Source organism: Drosophila pseudoobscura, chromosome X (genome assembly GCF_009870125.1).
Source record: "Drosophila pseudoobscura strain MV-25-SWS-2005 chromosome X, UCI_Dpse_MV25, whole genome shotgun sequence".
NCBI lineage: Eukaryota > Metazoa > Arthropoda > Insecta > Diptera > Drosophilidae > Drosophila > Drosophila pseudoobscura.
The window spans coordinates 18,793,373-18,818,197 of record NC_046683.1 but is presented as its reverse complement, the minus strand read 5'-3'; the positions used below and the strand labels follow the sequence as shown (position 1 = coordinate 18,818,197).

The following is a 24,825-nucleotide window of genomic DNA, read 5'->3' as shown; positions in this document are numbered from 1 at the left end:
ACTTCACTACACTTCTTTGTTTCGTACCGAGTATCACTCTTGCGTTTCGACCGGGTCTCAACGTGCGCGCGCGCTTACTTATCCGCGGGAAAAGAGACCCGCTTTGACGCCGCCGCCTCCTTTTATAGCCCCTTGCCAGGCCCCGGCTCGGCGTCGGTAGTTTTCCATCGCCGTCTCCTGGTTTCCACGGCCTTCGTAACGGGGCCTGGCCGGCGGCGTGATCCCGTGCCCTTATTTGGTCATGCGCCAAATTACTGCTGGCCCGATCCCGCCGTTTCCTTTGCCTCTCTTGTGTCTCTCTCTCCGAGAGCAGGGCACTTCCCCTCTCGAGGCCCTTGGCCTCTTCGCCGCGTCCGGATAACCGGGGGCATCTGGCCTGACCTTCGCCTTATCCGGCCGGCCGTCAGCTTTTATCCGACTGTGCTTTTGGTCGCACTCGGCCTGTGGGAACCATGGTTCCTCACAATATGTATGTAATTGTTTAATGCGCTTCTTAAGCAACGTGTATTGCGATCGATTTATTAATGTCGACGATTGTTGGATGACAGATTGAGAGAGCGATAGGGAAGGCGAAAGCAACCCATAATTTTTGCTTGCTAAAAATAAAAACTTAGTCGATTTCTTTATTAAACCTCCCACGTGTTTTCTTTGGATCGTTATCTCGCTCCAATAAGAATTTTCATTCCTCAGCGTTCGTTCTGTTCGTGGTCTGGCATGTGGACCTACGCCGTACCGGAGGAGCAGTCCCATATAATTACATACATATATTGGGTTGACGGTGTCACCGGTGAGGATTCGTCTTGAACGAAAAGTCTATGCCAAATTCGGAGACGCCCAGACTCAGCAAAGCCAAGAGGCTCCAAAGGAAACACGCAGGGAATGTCGGGAATCTGTCCGATGCCCTTACGCAATAAAACGATTTCCTCCTCGACGATAAAAGCAAGGACCTTGGAGTGGTCCAATGCCAGCACTGAGCCCATAGCTACCACCGTGTGCTGGACGAACTGCCTGAGGCACACGGCGAGGCCCCCCAGATAGATCTCAAGCGGAACAAAATATTCCTCAAGCGGCTAGACGAGATCGGCTGGCTTGATTCTCAGAGCGGAGATTCAATGGTGATAGGCCGAAAAAACCGACCCCACAGGCTTCCACCCAACGCCTAACACCAATCTTTCTTGCAGTGCCTCCCACTCCAGCTGCTACTGATCACTTTCCAAGAGTGGAAAGGTCATGGGCCTGCGTGCAGTCGGTGAGTGGGAAGCAACAGCAGACGCTGGACGAGAACCGAAAGCTGCGCAAGAACCTGCGCAATCATAAAGTTTTTATCGTTCAGCCGTTCAGGGGGTCTGGTATATTACAACTGCCCTATTCATATGCACATGATTGTATTGCACCGCCTAAGTAACTACTCTTACGCGCATAGCTTTGTTGTTATTGCTTGTGTCCAAAACATAGCTGTAATGTACTCACACGTATAGCTAAAGCCCGCAACTGCACACGCATACATCTACATACATATGTGTACCGTTTTGCATTAGACCGTCTCAACGCATCATCTTTCCATTCCCTTTTGGCTCGCCTTCTTTTGTGGAGTGGAAGTTAGTAGAAATTTCTAGATGAAATCAACCGCACGCATAGTTTGTATCATCGACACCCCCGCAATACTAGAACACACACACGAAAACAGAAAGTAGCATCACAATCAGATCTCTGAAAACGAAAGAAGCATACAATCACACATTTTTGTCGAAACATATTGTGTGTGTACTCTGTGTTTGGTATATCCTCTATTTATAGAAAGAAATATATATATTTATGCATATTTATTTTAGTATACATATGTATATATATTTTTTCTTATATTGTATATTTAGATAAATCATTGTTTTAGTTATAATAAACAAAAAAGTCGAGAACCGACGGCGTTTACATAATTTTTATAATTTATAATCAACCTGTTTAAAATAAGGAAATAAATGTGCAATTATATTATTGTAATATTTTATATTTTGTGGTATTAATCAAACAAATAACAGCTTTTATTTCATTTCCCGCGCCGTAGTGTACCATACCCCTACCCCTGGGCTATTCATCATTTATTTTGTGGTGGTAGGTCAGTTCATCAAAAGACCCAAAACAAGAACCAAACTCAGAACCAAATTTCAGTTCTAGCGGCCAGCAATACTAAACACACACACGCAAAGTACGTGAGAATGCATGTGCACCCATACACTAAAACATGTTGGAGGCAAAACAGAACCAGACCTGAGAGAGTTAAAAGAAAATTGAAAAAAGCATACAATCACATATTTCTGTCGAAACATATTGTGTGTGTACTAAAACATGCAAAGATGTTCTCTCTGCGTTTGGCTCATGATGTCATGATGACGCGTCAGTACCCGAACGCCAGAGCCGAAGTCTTCATTGACGCCGGTAAATAAGACGAATGCGCAGTAGCAGCGACGCAGCAGAATGGCTACTGCGACTCTGCAGCCTATAAAAGACGTGCGCTTAGTTCATTTTGCGACTTTTTTCTCAAATTTTTCCAACCTTCGGATCCGAAAAGTCCATCCTCACCAGTTTTCTGGAGGCATCTGCTTAAAAATCCCGTTGAAGCGCTTCTTGCGTTGCGCATGCGCGCCTTGGACACCGTGTCGCACTTCATATTTGTCAGTTTATTAAGCCTGTACTGGTACTCATGCGAGTTGCGGTGGAATGCCTCCTAAAATCTCATCTAGAGCCCACCATGTTTTTCGTGAACCTAGGTGCGACTCGTCTGTGATTGGAACCTGTTGAACACAAGTATTCGCAAATATATGTATTTATGTATAAGGATAACTAACCACACGAATATACAAATAATGGAATGCAGTAGCTGTCACGTTGATTGCACTCCAAATAGGCAAAGCAGGCCTTTACCATCGGTATTTGAGCGGTGGTGGTGTACACAATGATCGGTTCTCCTTCACAGACCTCTGGAATTCCATCAATGAATTTTTTATACAGTTTCCCCATTTTCGTGCCCAAGGCATTCGGGGGCAAGGGTAACTTATGGGTATCCAGCGAATGTTGCCTGGCCTGGTGGCTTTGCCCAAAGATGAGTTGCCCCGGATCAATTAGGGATCAACTGTACTCCGCACTGATGCCTTCCTTGAGAGAGTAACGGCAGGTGGTATACTCAGCGGGGACGTACACACTCCCAGTGTTGGCGAAATAGTTAAAGGCAACAATATTGTACTCCTGCTGCTGGAGATCAAGTACACTTTTTGCCCCAGAGATTATGCGTTCAATGTAGCGCTGCATTTCGCGTGTTTCTTCTTTCCGCGGATCGCATTTCTCCACCATGCACATAATAAGCGATGGTTTTTACCTAAATATCATGCATTTTATAAGCGATGATTTAAGCCAAAAAATCATCATTTATTAAGTGCATGATTTTTCCCGAAAAATCATCGCTTATTAAATGCATGATTTTTCGGCAATGCTCGATGACAATGTCATCGATTATGCCCTAGGACATCTCCATGTTAATGTCATCAGCTCAGCGTATGGCCGGTCATCAACTATGTCATCGGGGGTAGTGACGCTGTCATCGACGTGTCAGCAGCTGAGTCATTAATGACCGGTACTGCAGGGTATGTACGTATGCACTTACATATGTGAATTTATGTATGTATGTTGTTGTCAGTCTCTTGGATATTCTTCACTGTTTTAATTAATTAATTATTTGTTGCCATTTTAGCTTTTTTTAAGCTAGATTTTGTTTATTTTTAAATCGAATAGCTTGAAAAGTATTTGCATTGCTTACAGCGAGATATCTAGCTTATTTCAAATTTCTTTTAGCTTATTTTAACTTAAAAAAATTTAGTACAAAACCATTTTTGTTTCTGATTTGATTGTAATATTTTTTAATTTGTATCGATAAATCGGACAAAAATCATATATGTTGTTCGTATTTTGGTATATCGTCCAATTTTGTGTATAAATGTAAGGTAATTATTACCTTATAATTACTGATAAGTTTCAATCACACTTCAGTATTGTATATGTTTGCACATTTACATACAAAAAATACGCAATTTGCCAACTGACCCCACAAGAGCGTACTGCTGTTTTTGTAAGCAACAATAGGAGCCAAGTTGAAATTACGGCAGCATGCTGTCGTCCAGCATGCTTGCGTCCAATGTAAGCATGGCACAAGCTAACAAAATACCTTTTGTTAGAAAGTCTTCAAAAACAGAGGAGCAAATGCCTGCATTTTGTTTGTACATTGCTGAGCATTTGGGGTAACGGCTTTCCTTTTGTGCTGCAGCACTTGTAGTTGGACGATCAGTGGCCTCTCTAGTGACAGAGCTCGAGTTTATTAGCTTCAATCTTTTGATCCTGACACAACATTTGCGAACTTCGGGTAATTTCGGTAAACGCCAGGATTTGTTGCTGTGTGGAAAAAGAACAAAACCAATACCTTCAATGGCTTGAGCTTCAGTATCCTTAGACTCCCCCCGCTGGGGGGACAGGTTTATCCGGACGAGCCTCGTTAGAAGATTGCCCCAACTGCAGACCCAAGCCACGGTTTGCATTGTCCTTCTTTTTTATTCCGCGCCCGCGTCCACGAGAATGCCCAGAATTTGGTGGTAAGTCCTCCATCTTCTTCTTGCCATCCTCGTGGGTGAGCCGTTTTGTCTCCACCTTTTTTTTTTTGCTTCGTGTGCACCCATACATTCAATTATTCAAATAGCATCAGCATCAGATCTCTGAAAACGAAAGAAGCATACAAACACACATTTTTGTCGAAACTTATTGTGTGTGTACTCGTTGTTTGGCTCATGATGACGCATCAGTACCCGAACGCCAGAGCCGAAGTATTTTTTGACGCTAGTAAATAAGACGAATGCGCAGTCGCAGCGACGCAGCAGAATGGCTACTGCGACTCTGCAGCCTATAAAAGACGTGCGCTTAGTTCATTTTGCGACTTATATCTCAAATTTTTCCAACCTTCGGGTCTGCATCATCGGCACACTTCATCATCCAACTATGTAGGTTAATAATAATATTTATAATAGTATATTAATTTTAATATAATGGCTAATATAATGCACTTCACTGCGCACTGACTTTACACACACACAAATTATAAATGTATGCTGTGCCCTGCACAATATTTGTAGAAGACGTAATGTCTTAATCGAGGAGGATGTTCGATTTGACGACCCTCTATACACTGAAAATGAATTCGACGACACTGAAAATAATGGATCATCTATACGCGATGAAATAGCTCAGGCAAAATTTTTCATGTTTTCTTCTTTATGTCATTCGATATTCTTTATAACTAATAAAGCTAAGTTTCACAAAAAAACTAATAGGAAACTAATTATTTCGCAAATTTGTCCAAAATTTGGCTAAATTTGTCTACAAGTGCCTTTTGGACCTCGAGCTTCTTCTTCTCTAACGATTCCATTCGTTCGAAATGTTCCGAAATTTTCTTGGAAATTGCCGACATTTCATCCAGCTGAGCAGCGCAGAGATCGTTGAGGTCCATGGTCTGCACTGGTCTAGTTCGACGGCGCTTCGCCATGGGCTCCTCCTTCTCTGAGGGTTCGTCCTTCTCTGAGGGTTCCTCCTCAATGGGGTCTTCCATCACGCACTTAACCCCAGTGTCGGCCGCCTTGGTCGTACGGGGGGGAAGTCCATACGCTAGGCCACCTACTCCTTCCACCATTTCGTAGAGGCCACATAGCTTGGCCACTTCCTCCTCCAATTCCCCAAGCGATTGCTGAGCGAAGGGCCCTCCACCTGTAGCTCGAGTTTCTGATTTGTTTTTCGCCATCTTCTTGCGGATGTTTGTTTTCCAATCTGCCCAAACCTGAAATTGTAGAATTGAATATAGTAGTGTGCTACCTTTTGTTGTGCAACACATACCTTTTTCCAACCCAATGCGTCCTTGATTGGCGGCCCAACAGCATTGAGAGCGCCGCAAAGCTCTGCCCACTTGGCATCGACAACAACTCGGTCGCCCTTCACAAATCCTTTTGCCAAGTCCGGGTTGTCTTTCATAAAACCCACCAGGATTTCATCTTGAAGAGATGATTTATGCTTTCCCCTGGATATAAAGAACAAAGCGGTAATTTTAAAATACAAAATTAATTTGCTGCACTTACATTTTGAAGTCCGACTTCAGCCGATCCAGTCCCTGTATCGAAAGTTATGGCATCTATAAATTGTAAAATACAAATATAATAGGCATACAAAAAAACAAAAAAAAAAAAATAATCCTACCAATCAAAACTCCATAAAAGTTTTCAACATTTTTTAGCGCAGTCTTGCCCTGCACCCCGTCCACGTTATAGGCCAACACAACTTCATTGGCCAAAACATTTTTCAAATTTTTTGAGACGCCGATCGGTAGCAAAACGGTTTTTTTTGCATCAATCTGTAAAAAGAACACTTTTAAAATAGGAATGAAATTGTGATTTAAAACATATTTACGTATATCTCTCTATTTGTGCTGTTTATTCGCATGTCCAGCTTTTGAAGTCCCTGGAATGTTAAAACAGGGAAACATTTTGCGACTGACTGGACTTTTTAAAGTACCAGCCTGCTCTGCGACTGCTTCAACCAGCACAGGCATTTGTTGAATCGATGTATTTTGTTGATCTGAAAACCAATGTACAATTTAGTTCATAGTTCATATTTCAAGTTAAAAGAAATCATACTCCATAAAGTGCGCATTTCAGTTAGAAGGGCAGTCATTGTTCCCTCCATGCGCTCCGCAGCAGCCATCACTGAGGCCTTCATGCGCTCCACAGCAGCCGTCACCAAACTAGCACAATTGCAATTTGGTTTGTTCTCTGAACTGTAAAATTTTGATAATTTCGGTGTACTTTAATTTGTAAATATATATTTGAAGACTTACCACTTGTGGTGAAAGTGAGATGTTTAATTTTTCGCGAAGGACTTTCAGACATTTTTATTTTCTGATGAAATGTGAATACAAAAAATTAAATTATGAAGGCATCTTTAAAACTCAATTTTTTTGTTTTTTTTCACACCGTTGTGAAGGGCATGCCCGATTCATGCATAGCACGAGTGCTTAGCGTGCCTACGGACTAAAAATCTCCTTTTGAAATTTTAATAGAGTTTCAAATATCATTTTTAAAAAAGTAAAACAAAGCAATTTAATTTTGTACGTGATGTAGCAATGGCATCACTATTAGCTCGCCTAAATATGGCATCACTATAGCCTTATATTCAATTTGACTTAACGCAAATATTTCTTCTGTCTGAGAGGGTTCTGTCTCCACTAAATAAATTCCTAAGCTGGATGAAGGAATGGGCTCATCATAAAAGTTCCTCAAATTATTCAGCCGTCGTCCTACCACTGTTCTGTCAAAATCTTCTCAAATTTATACAGTAAATATAGGTATACAACCTTCTACATAACAGTAGTTGTTTGGTGCATGTTCTGTCAATTTGCATCCCTTAAAAGCATAGCTCGCAAACGGTCAACACTTTTTCCCATTGCTGTCTCGTCACTGACAAAACCGAAAAAGACCACTCAGAAATGGTCTCTCACTGAGCAGAACACTTTTTGTCTCTTCGCTTATGTTATGTGTTTCGGGTTTTCGATTGAGCCCACAATAACAACTTAGTGTCTTTAGATATAAAAAGTAATACATTCAATTGTTTATTTTTCCAACTATTTTTATTTATTAAAAATTATTATTCATTATTGTCTACGGATACTTTGTATTTTGTATCCCTTGCGCCCTTTTGAAAATAGCTATTCTTAATATTATGAATAGCCTTCCTTATTACTTTATCTGCTGGCTCGTTGTGTATTTTCATGTTCACCGCCGCTGAAATAATATGGATATGTTAATTAATTAATTATTATGTATTTGTAAAGTTTTATTAAACCTACATTCCAGGACATTTAAAATGATTTAAAATTTTTCAAAGAACTCTTCCCCGACGTACCGTCCACGTTGTAATCGAAAATTAGCTTATCATCCAGCACATGTTTTAAACTGGATGCCATCGATGAGCTCGTCCCCAATAAGCTCCTTATTTTGTTGATCTAATAAAATAAAATAATGAAAAAAAAACAACTAGCTGTCATAGAAGGATAGACTACCACTCACATAAAAATCGGTAAGCTCTGGAGTTATAATAGAGTTGAAATGCTCCAACTCCATCGTCGACTCTATCGGAAATTTTATGAAATTTTGTACCTCTGGCTCTTTTTATATCCGATACTCAAAATGCGCAATCGTCTTATTTACTGACGTCAACGCAGGCATAACGGATACATAGGCTATTTCTACATACATAAACAGAACGCACAAGTAAAGAAAATGGCTGCTCTGCGGCAGCGGTCGTCAGCGGAGCGTCGGGTATTCGCCATATTATATGTACACATAACCACTAACGAAGCGTCAAACGAAGGGTTACCAGCTTGAGCACCCCAGAGACTTCGGCTCTGGCGTTCGGGTACTGACGCGTCATCATGAGCCAAACACAGATACACACACAATATGATTCGACAAAAATGTGTGTTTGTATGCTTCTTTCGTTTTCAGAGATCCGATGGTGATGCTAATTATACCCGATACTCAAAATGAGTATTGGGGTAAGTATATTAGATTTGTGGTGAAAATGGCAGTGTGTAACGTCCAGAAAGAATCGTTTCCGATCCCATAAAGTATATATATTCTTGATCAGCATAAATAGCCGAGTCGATTGAGCCCTGTCTGTCTGTCCGTCCGTCCGTCCGTCGGTCCGTCCCCTTCAGCGCCTATTGCTCAAAGACTATAAGAGCCAGAGCAACGATGTTTTGGATCCAGACTTCTGTGATATGTCACTGCACCAAAAATTTCTCAAATCTTCGCCCCGCCCACTTCCGCCCCCACAAAGGACGAAAATCTGTGGCATCCACATTTTTAAAGATACGATAAAACTAAGAACGCAGAATCGTAGAGGATGACTATATGTAAAACTATATGACTATATGTAAAATTTCAACCAGATCGTATAATTATTATAGCCAGAATCAAGAAAACAATTTCATTCTTTCTCGCTCTGTCTCTCTCTAACACACAGGTTTCATGGTCGGTTTTGCTAATTGCAAAATATGAGTTCAAGGATCTCAGAACCTATAAGAGCCAGAGCAACCAAATTTGGTATCCACACTCCTGTGATATCGGACCTTGACCGTTTCGTGTCCAAATTTCGCCACACCCCATTCCGCCCCCGCAAAGGTAACCAAATTTGGTATCCGCACTCATGTTAGATCTCACTATATGTAACATTTCCACGATATATTTCTATACGTGAGTAGGGGATGGATTGGAGGGGATGTCGAGGTCACGGCCGGTGGGGATTCTTTGGTTCCGTGCTCATTCGGTAACTTGGGGGGGGGGGGGTTCGTTTGACCGCGTCTCGACTCCTACTACATAAACTTTAAAATGTTAGAATCCCGTGACTCTACAGGGAGCGAACTCCGAAAACAACACTATGCCTCTTCCGAGCATAACGGACATTACATGGCACAATCATAGGGCGTACCCGAAAGTACCAGGGGCTTTCGTCGGCGTGTTCCAAACTCTCGCGGGCGTGAGGTCTTGCGATGGAAGTCGACCCACACGATTCTATACCCACCCTTCCATGATTTCCAGTGGTACGAAGGTTCTGGAAATCCCTATAATTCTTACCCTACCCCATTAGGTCACCCTGTCCCTAGGAAATTATAAGTCTACTCCATGTTCATTGCTAATACAATTCAATATATTTCGTTGTACTTCATCATAGACATGTTGCTTCAATCAAAAACTAGCAAACCAAGTTTCACTTCTTAACATAACACAAGTCTTGCACTACAATCAGCAGGCAACTCAAGAAAAAAAATGAATGGAATGAAAAAAAATAGGAGGCTTAATCCCTAAAAAAAAAAATTTTATAGATATAGGTATATATAAATGGTGGAGTATAATTAGATAAGATAGGAATATAATATAAGATATTAGAAATAAGTAAATTAGGTATGTATAAAGGAAAAAAAAATAAAAATAAAAAAAAAATTCAAAAGCAGCAGGGGTCATACCAGCGATCAGCAATGGTGAGCCAAAACGAAATTTAATTTAACATGATATATTTATTTACATATTTTTTTTCTGGGTTGAGGAGATTTTTTTTTTCTATGTTGGTTAGTGTATTGCTTGGCTACGTTTCAATGCATTAAAAGGTATGAAAAAGGTTTTTTTTTGTAGTCTGTTATTTTATGATTAAATCTTTCGGTCTCCAACCCGCAAAAATAAATTCCGTTTTGGGAACTGGCACATTCACGCCTAGCGAGGTAGGACTGTGCCTCAGAGTTAAAGAGGCCCCACACCAAGGTCGACTCCGAAGAGTACTCCCGTCAAGGGTGGGAAATTGGTGTGGGTGGGGGCAGAACTTTGGTAGAGCCGGGTGGCTACCGCTCGGTGCCAGGGCCCTATGGGCGAAACAGAACCAAAACCACGAGGGCTTAGAAAAAAAATCTACATTTTCCCTACAGGGCACTTTTACATACCGGTTTTTTTCGGACTTTTCCACGGAGACACGAGTGTAGGGTTCTCCTGGCCGAGCTGTGGGACGCACGGGTTTGCACCAAGAACAACACTTGCTGGCGAGGCGAGGCAAATATGCACTTTTCGCCAGGGTAGTTTCTTGCCAGTTTTCTCGGCGCACGGTTATTAATTTTCGCCCGATTTTTACGGCGCGCCCACCGTGTGGGACTTTCCCCGTTCCGTTCTATTTCTTTTCGGTTTGTCTTTCTGGCACTTTTTTGGGTTTTATTTTCTAACTTTTCTTTTCTTTTGGGATTACACGTGGTCGATTTAGTTATATATTTTTTTACCGAAGCGGAGATAGCCACCGGCTGCACAGATTCAAATTTTCGAAAGAGAACGTTCTGCTGCTTTTGCACTGCTTAAGTACGAGCTTACCGATCTTAAAGCTCGGCTTCGAAAGCTCCGTTGCGATGCGCTGCACAGCACTTACGGCAGCTCAGCTCAGCTGTTCCCTACCTCGAGCTTGCTTGCACCCACCCCAACTATACTATGCCCTGCAGCGATAATTGGCCCCAGGTTATTGCATGCGATATCCGAGCACCATAGCGATAACCTATTTTGAATCGGTATTGTCCAACCGCAACCGTTACATATAAAACGTATATCTCAGAATTTCGCCCCACCCCCTTCCGCCCCCACAAAGGACGAAAATCTGTTGCATCCACAATATTGCAGATTCGAGAAAACCAAAAACGCAGAATCATAGATAATGTAAAGTAGGTAATGTAGTTAAAGTAGGTAAAAAGGTAATGTAAGATATGAATCACGACGTTCTGGATCTCCCTGCCATGTGCAGCAGCCTTATCCTCTCGTTGCTGTGGCTCCTCTTCCCCCCATATGAAACGCTTAGCAATTCATTTCCTTCGTTATAATTTTCACTTCAATTTCCTGCTTTTACACGTTATCATCGCTACACTAAGCCTGCCTATTCATTCCCCCTCATCTTACGGGCGGTTAATAAATAAATAGATAAATAGAAATAATTAATACAATAAATATAAATAAATTACATATAGATATAATATGGGCGGACTTAACTTAGGGGATTAACGTATACATATAAATGGAGACGTCTAACAAAAATAAATAATGGGAGTAAATAAGTTAATTGAGGCTTTTTTCCTCTCCCCAAATGAGCGAGGGACCCGCACAACGTGGCCAGGATAATTCCTTCGAGACCAGCAAAACCAAGCCAGGATGGCGGAGCTGTGGCCTATTCCCTATGGATTTGCCAACAAAAATAATAAATTTGGGGTTCCTTTACTCCCCCTTTGGAGCGGACTCACTCTTGTGCTTTTTGGGTCTACTTTCCGTCCCGCTGGACAGCTCTAAAGTTCCTGGTGTTTCACTGATCTCGATCCCCTGGAATCACAGATTTATTTATCTTTTATCGGGTGATGGCCACTACTCCATCCTCATCCCACTCACTTTTTCTTTCAAACTAAAAAAAATCACTAGATCACTATGTCCGGCGCGCATGCTCCTCCGTTGCGCGAATTTCTTTCTCTGAACCCCCTCTTGGCTTAGCTGCTATGTTTAATGCTTTCGGGCCGCTGATCCCCATCGCTCTCTCTTCTATCGCCCTTGAACTAGGTTCAAGGGCATGGCCTGATTCGGGCTGCTGGCGGCTCTCTTTTCTTTGGGGTATGGGTGAGTTGGCTTCGGGACTCCGTTATGGGATGAGATCGGAAATCTTCTCTCATAACGGTTCCGGAGAGCGCGCGGAACTCTCACTCTCCAGGACCAGGTGGCGCCACTCTTGCTAACCTTTTCCCCTTAAATTTTGGCCTTGCCACTATGTTCGAACTTCCTTCCTCCTCACCGCTTCTATGGGATATCACCTATCGATATCTTCGCATGCAACACTCCCCTCTCGTCTTGGGTCCCCGGAAGAGCTCTCCTCGGGAATTCGCCGCCTCCGGATATCCCCCGATAACGGCCGTTAGCGCTTAACCCTATACCGCCCCCTACGTGTGGGAATACCTTTCCACACACTTCCCTTTTTCTTTTATTGGTTTGGGATGCTTCAAAACCCCGCGCAACCGGCGCGCGCGTGCTTTGTTCTCGACCCGGGTGCACAATGGCGCCCTCTTTCGTCCTCGCTCCGTGCGGTGCTGCCGTATCTCTGGCATGAGATACGGATTTGTGCAAGTCGTGGATTTTTTCTCCGTTGTGTTTATTAGTTAATGCACTTGCTTAATCTTGTCACTGTATAAGTGTATTGCGCAACGAGTACGCTCGCTGGATGAACGTCGACGCCCAACGGAACAAAGCGCTTACCCTCCCGATAAGAGAAAGATCCGAGTATCACCGACGAGAGCACGATTCTTAAGACTATGAAGCCTTTAATAAGGGACGTCAAGCCGCAACTAATGGCAGCAAATGAAAAGAAGCCATCGGAGAAAACTGATGGTTATGAATTAGTGGACTGTATAATCGTTTATATCTTGAGCTTATTTATTATTTATTGATTATTTAATATTGGTGGTTATAGTACAATTATATTACAAGAATAGCGGGGGGTTCGATTCTGCGGCGGTACAAACTATGTGTGCGGGCGGCTTCGTCTAGAAGTTTCTACTGCATCAACTTCGCGAAAAGAAGTCGAGCAAAAGGGAATTGAAAGATCACGCGATAAGACTCGACGCGACGGTTTCAATGCAAAACAACGGAACGCATCGCTGTGTGCGTGTGCAGCTGCGGGTCTGGCCATGCGTGTGAGAACATTACAGCTATGCTCTGGACCCGAGTAAACAACAACACAGCTATGCGCGTAAGAATAGTTACTTAGGCGGTGTACTACAATCATGAGCGTGTAAAAAGGTCAATCGCAATATACATGAACATTGAATTAAAAACTACGAGGCTCATTTCTCACCAACTGAGAACAAGCCATCGAACATTTCCACAATAAAAAAGAAGTCCGAGAAGAATGAGAATGGCAAACGGAGCAAGGAACCAAAGGACTTCAGCTGTTCAGCTTCGGGGGACCCCCTCAAGACAATGGAATGTGTCCGAATAATTGTGCGTAAAAAAGTGGCCTTTTTAATACTTTTAATTTTTTTTGATTCGCCAAAGAAGGTTTTTTTTTGTTTTTAGATTTATAATTAGTATTAGTAATATCCCATGTTCAAAATGAAATAAAAATTTTTTGTCAAACTTAAATACTTTTCAAGTTATTTATAAAGAAAGTTGACATAGACGAGTGTCCGAATAAATGTTGTGCTGACTGTAACTAATATTTCAAAAAAGTACTTTTTGTGAATGCTTTGCAAAAACAAAATGCGACTTAGTCGCGCAGGAGTAAGTCTATTACGTTTTTGACTTAATATTTAAGCAGCCGCTGAGAGCTCCCGGTCAGAGGGAAGGGAGGTTGCCATTAACGGCAAAAATTGCATTGCAATTTTGTATACTGTATGGTTAGTGGCACAGTCCACTGCCAATTGCCGTTGTTTCTCGCATTCATATCGGCAGCCGCTTTAGAAACGTTTCAAGCGGGAAGAAGACCGCAAAGAGGAACGCAAGAAATAAACGCAAGCAGAACGAAAAGTAGACGAAGCGAGCACCGTTTCTGCTGCTTGTGCAAAAAAGAAATAATGAACCGTGGTTCCAAATGATTTTCTTTTAAACGACAGAAATTTAGTTTTTTGTGATATATGTATGTATGTAATTGTTTAATGCGCTTCTTAAGCAACGTGTATTGCGATCGATTTTTTAATGTCGACGTTTGTTGGATGACAGATTGAAAGAGCGATAGAGAAGGCGAAAGCACCCATAATTTTTGCTTGCTAAAAATAAAAAATTAGTCAATTTCTTTATTAAACCTCCCGACATGTTTTCGTTGGGTCGTTATCTCGCTCCAATAAGAATTTTCATTCCTCAGCGTTCGTTCTGTTCGTGGTCTGGCATGTGGACCTACGCCGTACCGGAGGAGCAGTCCCATATAATTACATACATATATTGGGTTGACGGTGTCACCGGTGAGGATTCGTCTTGAACGAAAAGTCTATGCCAAATTCGGAGACGCCCAGGCTCAGCAAAGCCAAGAGGCTCCAAAGGAAACACGCAGGGAATGTCGGGAATCTGTCCGATGCCCTTACGCAATAAAACGATTTCCTCCTCGACGATAAAAGCAAGGACCTTGGAGTGGTCCAATGCCAGCACTGAGCCCATAGCTACCACCGTGTGCTGGACGAACTGCCTGAGGCACACGGCGAGGCCCCCCAGATAGATCTCAAGCGGAACAAAATATTCCTCAAGCGGCTAGACGAGATCGGCTGGCTTGATTCTCAGAGCGGAGATTCAATGGTGATAGGCCGAAAAAACCGACCCCACAGGCTTCCACCCAACGCCTAACACCAATCTTTCTTGCAGTGCCTCCCACTCCAGCTGCTACTGATCACTTTCCAAGAGTGGAAAGGTCATGGGCCTGCGTGCAGTCGGTGAGTGGGAAGCAACAGCAGACGCTGGACGAGAACCGAAAGCTGCGCAAGAACCTGCGCAATCATAAAGTTTTTATCGTTCAGCCGTTCAGGGGGTCTGGTATATTACAACTGCCCTATTCATATGCACATGATTGTATTGCACCGCCTAAGTAACTACTCTTACGCGCATAGCTTTGTTGTTATTGCTTGTGTCCAAAACATAGCTGTAATGTACTCACACGTATATGTAGCTAAAGCCCGCAACTGCACACGCATACATCTACATATGTGTACCGTTTTGCATTAGACCGTCGCAACGCATCATCTTTCAATTCCCTTTTGGCTCGACTTCTTTTGTGGAGTGGAAGTTAGTAGAAATTTCTAGATGAAATCAACCGCACGCATAGTTTGTATCATCGACACCCCCGCAATACTAGAACACACACACGAACACAGAAAGTGGCATCACAATCAGATCTCTGAAAACGAAAGAAGCATACAATCACACATTTTTGTCGAAACATATTGTGTGTGTACTCTGTGTTTGGTATATCCTCTATTTATAGAAATAAATATATATATTTATGCATATTTATTTTAGTATACATATGTATATATATTTTTTCTTATATTGTATATTTAGATAAATCATTGTTTTAGTTATAATAAACAAAAAAGTCGAGAACCGACGGCGTTTACATAATTTTTATAATTTATAATCAACCTGTTTAAAATAAGGAAATAAATGTGCAATTATATTATTGTAATATTTTATATTTTGTGGTATTAATCAAACAAATAACAGCTTTTATTTCATTTCCCGCGCCGTAGTGTACCATACCCCTACCCCTGGGCTATTCATCATTTATTTTGTGGTGGTAGGTCAGTTCATCAAAAGACCCAAAACAAGAACCAAACTCAGAACCAAATTTCAGTTCTAGCGGCCAGCAATACTAAACACACACACGCAAAGTACGTGAGAATGCATGTGCACCCATACACTAAAACATGTTGGAGGCAAAACAGAACCAGACCTGAGAGAGTTAAAAGAAAATTGAAAAAAGCATACAATCACATATTTCTGTCGAAACATATTGTGTGTGTACTAACACATGCAAAGATGTTCTCTCTGCGTTTGGCTTATGATGTCATGATGACGCGTCAGTACCCGAACGCCAGAGCCGAAGTCTTCATTGACGCCGGTAAATAAGACGAATGCGCAGTAGCAGCGACGCAGCAGAATGGCTACTGCGACTCTGCAGCCTATAAAAGACGTGCGCTTAGTTCATTTTGCGACTTTTTTCTCAAATTTTTCCAACCTTCGGAAACCAGTTTTCTGGAGGCATCTGCTTAAAAATCCCGTTGAAGCGCTTCTTGCGTTGCGCATGCGCGCCTTGGACACCGTGTCGCACTTCATATTTGTCAGTTTATTAAGCCTGTACTGGTACTCATGCGAGTTGCGGTGGAATGCCTCCTAAAATCTCATCTAGAGCCCACCATGTTTTTCGTGAACCTACATAGGTGCGACTCGTCTGTGATTGGAACCTGTTGAACACAAGTATTCGAAAATATATGTATTTATGTATAAGGATAACTAACCACACGAATATACAAATAATGGAATGCAGTAGCTGTCACGTTGATTGCACTCCAAATAGGCAAAGCAGGCCTTTACCATCGGTATTTGATCGGTGGTGGTGTACACAATGATCGGTTCTCCTTCACAGACCGCTGGAATTCCATCAATGAATTTTTTATACAGTTTCCCCATTTTCGTGCCCAAGGCATTCGGGGGCAAGGGTAACTTATGGGTATCCAGCGAATGTTGCCTGGCCTGGTGGCTTTGCCCAAAGATGAGTTGCCCCGGATCAATTAGGGATCAACTGTACTCCGCACTGATGCCTTCCTTGAGAGAGTAACGGCAGGTGGTATACTCAGCGGGGACGTACACACTCCCAGTGTTGGCGAAATAGTTAAAGGCAACAATATTGTACTCCTGCTGCTGGAGATCAAGTACACTTTTTGCCCCAGAGATTATGCGTTCAATGTGGCGCTGCATTTCGCGTGTTTCTTCTTTCCGCGGATCGCATTTCTCCACCATGCACATAATAAGCGATGATTTTTACCTAAAAATCATGCATTTTATAAGCGATGATTTAAGCCAAAAAATCATCATTTATTAAGTGCATGATTTTTCCCGAAAAATCATCGCTTATTAAATGCATGATTTTTCGGCAATGCTCGATGACAATGTCATCGATTATGCCCTAGGACATCTCCATGTTAATGTCATCAGCTCAGCGTATGGCCGGTCATCAACTATGTCATCGGGGGTAGTGACGCTGTCATCGACGTGTCAGCAGCTGAGTCATTAATGACCGGTACTGCAGGGTATGTACGTATGCACTTACATATGTGAATTTATGTATGTATGTTGTTGTCAGTCTCTTGGATATTCTTCACTGTTTTAATTAATTAATTATTTGTTGCCATTTTAGCTTTTTTTAAGCTAGATTTTGTTTATTTTTAAATCGAATAGCTTGAAAAGTATTTGCATTGCTTACAGCGAGATATCTAGCTTATTTCAAATTTCTTTTAGCTTATTTTAACTTAAAAAAATTTAGTACAAAACCATTTTTGTTTCTGATTTGATTGTAATATTTTTTAATTTGTATCGATAAATCGGACAAAAATCATATATGTTGTTCGTATTTTGGTATATTGTCCAATTTTGTGTATAAATGTAAGGTAATTATTACCTTATAATTACTGATAAGTTGCAATCACACTTCAGTATTGTACATGTTTGCACATTTACATACAAAAAATACGCAATTTGCCAACTGACCCCACAAAAGCGTACTGCTGTTTTTGTAAGCAACAATAGGAGCCAAGTTGAAATTACGGCAGCATGCTGTCGTCCAGCATGCTTGCGTCCAATGTAAGCATGGCACAAGCTAACAAAATACCTTTTGTTAGAAAGTCTTCAAAAACAGAGGAGCAAATGCCTGCATTTTGTTTGTACATTGCTGAGCACTCGGGGTAACGGCTTTCCTTTTGTGCTGCAGCACTTGTAGTTGGACGATCAGTGGCCTCTCCAGTGACAGAGCTCGAGTTTATTAGCTTCAATCTTTTGATCCTGACACAACATTTGCGAACTTCGGGTAATTTCGGTAAACGCCAGGATTTGTTGCTGTGTGGAAAAAGAACAAAACCAATACCTTCAATGGCTTGAGCTTCAGTATCCTTAGACTCCCCCCGCTGGGGGGACAGGTTTATCCGGACGAGCCTCGTTAGAAGATTGCCCCAACTGCAGACCCAAGCCACGGTTTGCATTGTCCTTCTTTTTTATTCCGCGCCCGCGTCCACGAGAATGCCCAGAATTTGGTGGTAAGTCCTCCATCTTCTTCTTGCCATCCTCATGGGTGAGCCGTTTTGTCTCCACCTTTTTTTTTTTTGCTTCGTGTGCACCCATACATTCAATTATTCAAATAGCATCAGCATCAGATCTCTGAAAACGAAAGAAGCATACAAACACACATTTTTGTCGAAACTTATTGTGTGTGTACTCGTTGTTTGGCTCATGATGACGCATCAGTACCCGAACGCCAGAGCCGAAGTATTTTTTGACGCTAGTAAATAATACGAATGCGCAGTCGCAGCGACGCAGCAGAATGGCTACTGCGACTCTGCAGCCTATAAAAGACGTGCGCTTAGTTCATTTTGCGACTTATATCTCAAATTTTTCCAACCTTCGGGTCTGCATCATCGGCACACTTCATCATCCAACTATGTAGGTTAATAATAATATTTATAATAGTATATTAATTTTAATATAATGGCTAATATAATGCACTTCACTGCGCACTGACTTTACACACACACAAATTATAAATGTATGCTGTGCCCTGCACAATATTTGTAGAAGACGTAATGTCTTAATCGAGGAGGATGTTCGATTTGACGACCCTCTATACACTGAAAATGAATTCGACGACACTGAAAATAATGGATCATCTATACGCGATGAAATAGCTCAGGCCATTCCTTATTAAAATGCAAAATTTTTCATTTTTTCTTCTTTATGTCATTCGATATTCTTTATAACTAATAAAGCTAAGTTTCACAAAAAAACTAATAGGAAACTAATTATTTCGCAAATTTGTCCAAAATTTGGCTAAATTTGTCTACAAGTGCCTTTTGGACCTCGAGCTTCTTCTTCTCTAACGATTCCATTCGTTCGAAATGTTCCGAAATTTTCTTGGAAATTGCCGACATTTCATCCAGCTGAGCAGCGCAGAGATCGTTGAGGTCCATGGTCTGCACTGGTCTAGTTCGACGGCGCTTCGCCATGGGCTCCTCCTTCTCTGAGGGTTCGTCCTTCTCTAAGGGTTCCTCCTCAATGGGGTCTTCCATCACGCACTTAACCCCAGTGTCGGCCGCCTTGGTCGTACGGGGGGGAAGTCCATACGCTAGGCCACCTACTCCTTCCACCATTTCGTAGAGGCCACATAGCTTGGCCACTTCCTCCTCCAATTCCCCAAGCGATTGCTGAGCGAAGGGCCCTCCACCTGTAGCTCGAGTTTCTGATTTGTTTTTCGCCATCTTCTTGCGGATGTTCGTTTTCCAATCTGCCCAAACCTGAAATTGTAGAATTGAATATAGTAGTGTGCTACCTTTTGTTGTGCAACACATACCTTTTTCCAACCCAATGCGTCCTTGATTGGCGGCCCAACAGCATTGAGAGCGCCGCAAAGCTCTGCCCACTTGGCATCGACAACAACTCGGTCGCCCTTCACAAATCCTTTTGCCAAGTCCGGGTTGTCTTTCATAAAACCCACCAGGATTTCATCTTGAAGAGATGATTTATGCTTTCCCCTGGATATAAAGAACAAAGCGGTAATTTTAAAATACAAAATTAATTTGCTGCACTTACATTTTGAAGTCCGACTTCAGCCGGACTTCAGCCGATCCAGTCCCTGTATCGAAAGTTATGGCATCTATAAATTGTAAAATACAAATATAATAGGCATACAAAAAAACAAAAAAAAAAAAATAATCCTACCAATCAAAACTCCATAAAATTTTTCAACATTTTTTAGCGCAGTCTTGCCCTGCACCCCGTCCACGTTATAGGCCAACACAACTTCATTGGCCAAAACATTTTTCAAATTTTTTGAGACGCCGCTCGGTAGCAAAACGGTTTTTATTGCATCAATCTGTAAAAAGAACACTTTTAAAATAGGAATGAAATTGTGATTTAAAACATATTTACGTATATCTCTCTATTTGTGCTGTTTATTCGCATGTCCAGCTCATGAAGTCCCTGGAATGTTAAAACAGGGAAACATTTTGCGACTGTTTGCCTCGTCCTTGCTGCCTGACTGGACTTTTTAAAGTACCAGCCTGCTCTGCGACTGCTTCAACCAGCACAGGCATTTGTTGAATCGATGTATTTTGTTGATCTGAAAACCAATGTACAATTTAGTTCATAGTTCATATTTCAAGTTAAAAGAAATCATACTCCATAAAGTGCGCATTTCAGTTAGAAGGGCAGTCATTGTTCCCTCCATGCGCTCCGCAGCAGCCGTCACTGAGGCCTTCATGCGCTCCACAGCAGCCGTCACCAAACTAGCACAATTGCAATTTGGTTTGTTCTCTGAACTGTAAAATTTTGATAATTTCGGTGTACTTTAATTTGTAAATATATATTTGAAGACTTACCACTTGTGGTGAAAGTGAGATGTTTAATTTTTCGCGAAGGACTTTCAGACATTTTTATTTTCTGATGAAATGTGAATACAAAAAATTAAATTATGAAGGAATCTTTAAAACTCAATTTTTTTGTTTTTTTTCACACCGTTGTGAAGGGCATGCCCGATTCATGCATAGCACGAGTGCTTAGCGTGCCTACGGACTAAAAACCTCCTTTTGAAATTTTAATAGAGTTTCAAAGATCATTTTTAAAAAAGTAAAACAAAGCAATTTAATTTTGTACGTAATGTAGCAATGCCATCACTATTAGCTCGCCTAAATATGGCATCACTATAGCCTTATATTCAATTTGACTTAACGCAAATATTTCTTCTGTCTGAGAGGGTTCTGTCTCCACTAAATAAATTCCTAAGCTGGATGAAGGAATGGGCTCATCATAAAAGTTCCTCAAATTATTCAGTCGTCGTCCTATCACTGTTCTGTCAAAATCTTCTCAAATTTATACAGTAAATATAGGTATACAACCTTCTACATAACAGTAGTTGTTTGGTGCATGTTCTGTCAATTTGCATCCCTTAAAAGCATAGCTCGCAAACGGTCAACACTTTTTCCCATTGCTGTCTCGTCACTGACAAAACCGAAAAAGACCACTCAGAAATGGTCTCTCACTGAGCAGAACACTTTTTGTCTCTTCGCTTATGTTATGTGTTTCGGGTTTTCGATTGAGCCCACAATAACAACTTAGTGTCTTTAGATATAAAAAGTAATACATTCAATTGTTTATTTTTCCAACTATTTTTATTTATTAAAAATTATTATTCATTATTGTCTACGGATACTTTGTATTTTGTATCCCTTGCGCCCTTTTGAAAATAGCTATTCTTAATATTATGAATTCCTTATTACTTTATCTGCTGGCTCGTTGTGTATTTTCATGTTCACCGCCGCTGAAATAATATGGATATGTTAATTAATTAATTATTATGTATTTGTAAAGTTTTATTAAACCTACATTCCAGGACATTTAAAATGATTTAAAATTTTTCAAAGAACTCTTCCCCGACGTACCGTCCACGTTGTAATCGAAAATTAGCTTATCATCCAGCACATGTTTCAAACTAGATGCCATCGATGAGCTCGTCCCCAATAAGCTCCTTATTTTGTTGACCTAATAAAATAAAATAATAAAAAAAAAACAACTAGCTCTCATAGAAGGATAGACTACCACTCACATAAAAATCGGTAAGCTCTGGAGTTATAATAGAGTTGAAATGCTCCAACTCCATCGTCGACTCTATCGGAAATTTTATGAAATTTTGTACCTCTAGCTCTTTTTATACCCGATACTCAAAATGCGCAATCGTCTTATTTACTGACGTCAACGCAGGCATAACGGATACATAGGTATTTCTACATACATACATAAACAGAACGCACAAGTAAAGAAAATGGCTGCTCTGCGGCAGCGGTCGTCAGCGGAGCGTCGGGTATTCGCCATATTATATGTACACATAACCACTAACGAAGCGTCAAACGAAGGGTTACCAGCTTGAACACCCCAGAGACTTCGGCTCTGGCGTTCGGGTACTGACGCGTCATCATGAGCCAAACACAGATACACACACAATATGATTCGACAAAAATGTGTGTTTGTATGCTTCTTTCGTTTTCAGAGATCCGATGGTGATGCTAATTATACCCGATACTCAAAATGAGTATTGGGGTAAGTATATTAGATTTGTGGTGAAAATGGCAGTGTGTAACGTCCAGAAAGAATCGTTTCCGATCCCATAAAGTATATATATTCTTGATCAGCATAAATAGCCGAGTCGATTGAGCCCTGTCTGTCTGTCCGTCCGTCCGTCCGTCCCCTTCAGCGCCTATTGCTCAAAGACTATAAGAGCCAGAGCAACGATGTTTTGGATCCAGACTTCTGTGATATGTCACTGCACCAAAAATTTCTCAAATCTTCGCCCCGCCCACTTCCGCCCCCACAAAGGACGAAAATCTGTGGCATCCACATTTTTAAAGATACGATAAAACTAAGAACGCAGAATCGTAGAAGATGACTATATGTAAAACTATATGACTATATGTAAAATTTCAACCAGATCGTATAATTATTATAGCCAGAATCAAGAAAACAATTTCATTCTTTCTCGCTCTGTCTCTCTCTAACACACAGGTTTCATGGTCGGTTTTGCTAATTGCAAAATATGAGTTCAAGGATCTCAGAACCTATAAGAGCCAGAGCAACCAAATTTGGTATCCACACTCCTGTGATATCGGACCTTGACCGTTTCGTGTCCAAATTTCGCCACACCCCATTCCGCCCCCGCAAAGGTAACCAAATTTGGTATCCGCACTCATGTTAGATCTCACTATATGTAACATTTCCACGATATATTTCTATACGTGAGTAGGGGATGGATTGGAGGGGATGTCGAGGTCACGGCCGGTGGGGATTCTTTGGTTCCGTGCTCATTCGGTAACTTGGGGGGGGGGGGGGGGGGGGTTCGTTTGACCGCGTCTCGACTCCTACTACATAAACTTTAAAATGTTAGAATCCCGTGACTCTACAGGGAGCGAACTCCGAAAACAACACTATGCCTCTTCCGAGCATAACGGACATTACATGGCACAATCATAGGGCGTACCCGAAAGTACCAGGGGCTTTCGTCGGCGTGTTCCAAACTCTCGCGGGCGTGAGGTCTTGCGATGGAAGTCGACCCACACGATTCTATACCCACCCTTCCATGATTTCCAGTGGTACGAAGGTTCTGGAAATCCCTATAATTCTTACCCTACCCCATTAGGTCACCCTGTCCCTAGGAAATTATAAGTCTACTCCATGTTCATTGCTAATACAATTCAATATATTTCGTTGTACTTCATCATAGACATGTTGCTTCAATCAAAAACTAGCAAACCAAGTTTCACTTCTTAACATAACACAAGTCTTGCACTACAATCAGCAGGCAACTCAAGAAAAAAAATGAATGGAATGAAAAAAAATAGGAGGCTTAATCCGTAAAAAAAAAATTTTATAGATATAGGTATATATAAATGGTGGAGTATAATTAGATAATATATGAATATAATATAAGATATTAGAATTAAGTAAATTAGGTATGTATAAAGGAAAAAAAATAAAAATCAAAAAAAAAATTCACAAGCAGCAGGGGTCATACCAGCGCTCAGCAATGGTGAGCCAAAACGAAATTTAATTTAACATTATAAATTTATTTAATTTTTTTTTTTTTTTTGGGTTGAGGAGATTTTTTTTCTATGTTGGTTAGTGTATTGCTTCTCTATTGGCTTGGTTTCCATGCATTAAAGGAATGCAGGGAATGCGAGCAATGCAAGCTTAGCAGAATTGGCACCGAAGAGACCGAAAAGCTTCGAGCGTGTGGAACGCAAGCGTTGCGCTCTCTTATCAGCAGCGGCTGGCCGCTGCGCATGCATTTTAGATTTGAACGAAGACAGGCGCAAAGGAGAAAATTCAAATTGGGTCACTTACGGCTTGCATACAGTGGTCCCTCGCTGAAAGGCGCCTTTCGTTGTGGAGCTGTGGAGACCCTGTTAGTGTGTGCCCAGGTCGGAGGGGGATTGGTAAATAGGGGGGGATGGGGGTATGAAAAAGGTTTTTTTTTTTTGTAGTCTGTTGTTTTATGATTAAATCTTTCGGTCTCCAACCCGCAAAAATAAATTTCGTTTTGGGAACTGGCACATTCACGCCTAGCGAGGTAGGACTGTGCCTCAGAGTTAAAGAGGCCCCACGCCAAGGTCGACTCCGAAGAGTACTCCCGTCAAGGGTGGGAAATTGGTGTGGGTGGGGGCAGAACTTTGGTAGAGCCGGGTGGCTACCGCTCGGTGCCAGGGCCCTATGGGCGAAACAGAACCAAAACCACGAGGGCTTAGAAAAAAAATCTACATTTTCCCTACAGGGCACTTTTACATACCGGTTTTTTTCGGACTTTTCCACGGAGACACGAGTGTTGGGTTCTCCTGGCCGAGCTGTGGGACGCACGGGTTTGCACCAAGAACAACACTTGCTGGCGAGGCGAGGCAAATAT

General features: G+C 41.6%; 1 protein-coding gene and 1 long non-coding RNA gene across 2 annotated transcripts; both read right to left on the bottom strand.

The window, feature by feature from the left end:
- Window positions 1-7,153: 7,153 nt before the first annotated feature.
- LOC117184721 (uncharacterized) lies at window positions 7,154-8,453 on the bottom strand. The gene is made up of 3 exons (XR_004470154.1): window positions 8,145-8,453; window positions 7,925-8,080; window positions 7,154-7,859 (listed from the first exon to the last, which is right to left on the bottom strand). It is a non-coding gene; the product is annotated as an uncharacterized lncRNA (long non-coding RNA).
- Window positions 8,454-19,120: 10,667 nt separating this feature from the next.
- LOC117184751 (uncharacterized) lies at window positions 19,121-20,036 on the bottom strand. The gene is made up of 3 exons (XM_033383574.1): window positions 19,971-20,036; window positions 19,732-19,912; window positions 19,121-19,675 (listed from the first exon to the last, which is right to left on the bottom strand). Coding segments are annotated over exons 1-3 (675 nt in total). The 5' UTR covers window positions 19,973-20,036; the 3' UTR covers window positions 19,121-19,183.
- Between the last annotated feature and the right edge of the window lie 4,789 nt (window positions 20,037-24,825).

What these genes read in the sequence shown, in the direction of transcription:
- LOC117184751 (XM_033383574.1), bottom strand. An exon ending in ACGCATTGGGTTGGAAAAAG is followed by an intron (nt 19,676 to 19,731) that starts GTATGTGTTGCA and finishes CTACAATTTCAG; the next exon opens with GTTTGGGCAGATTGGAAAAC.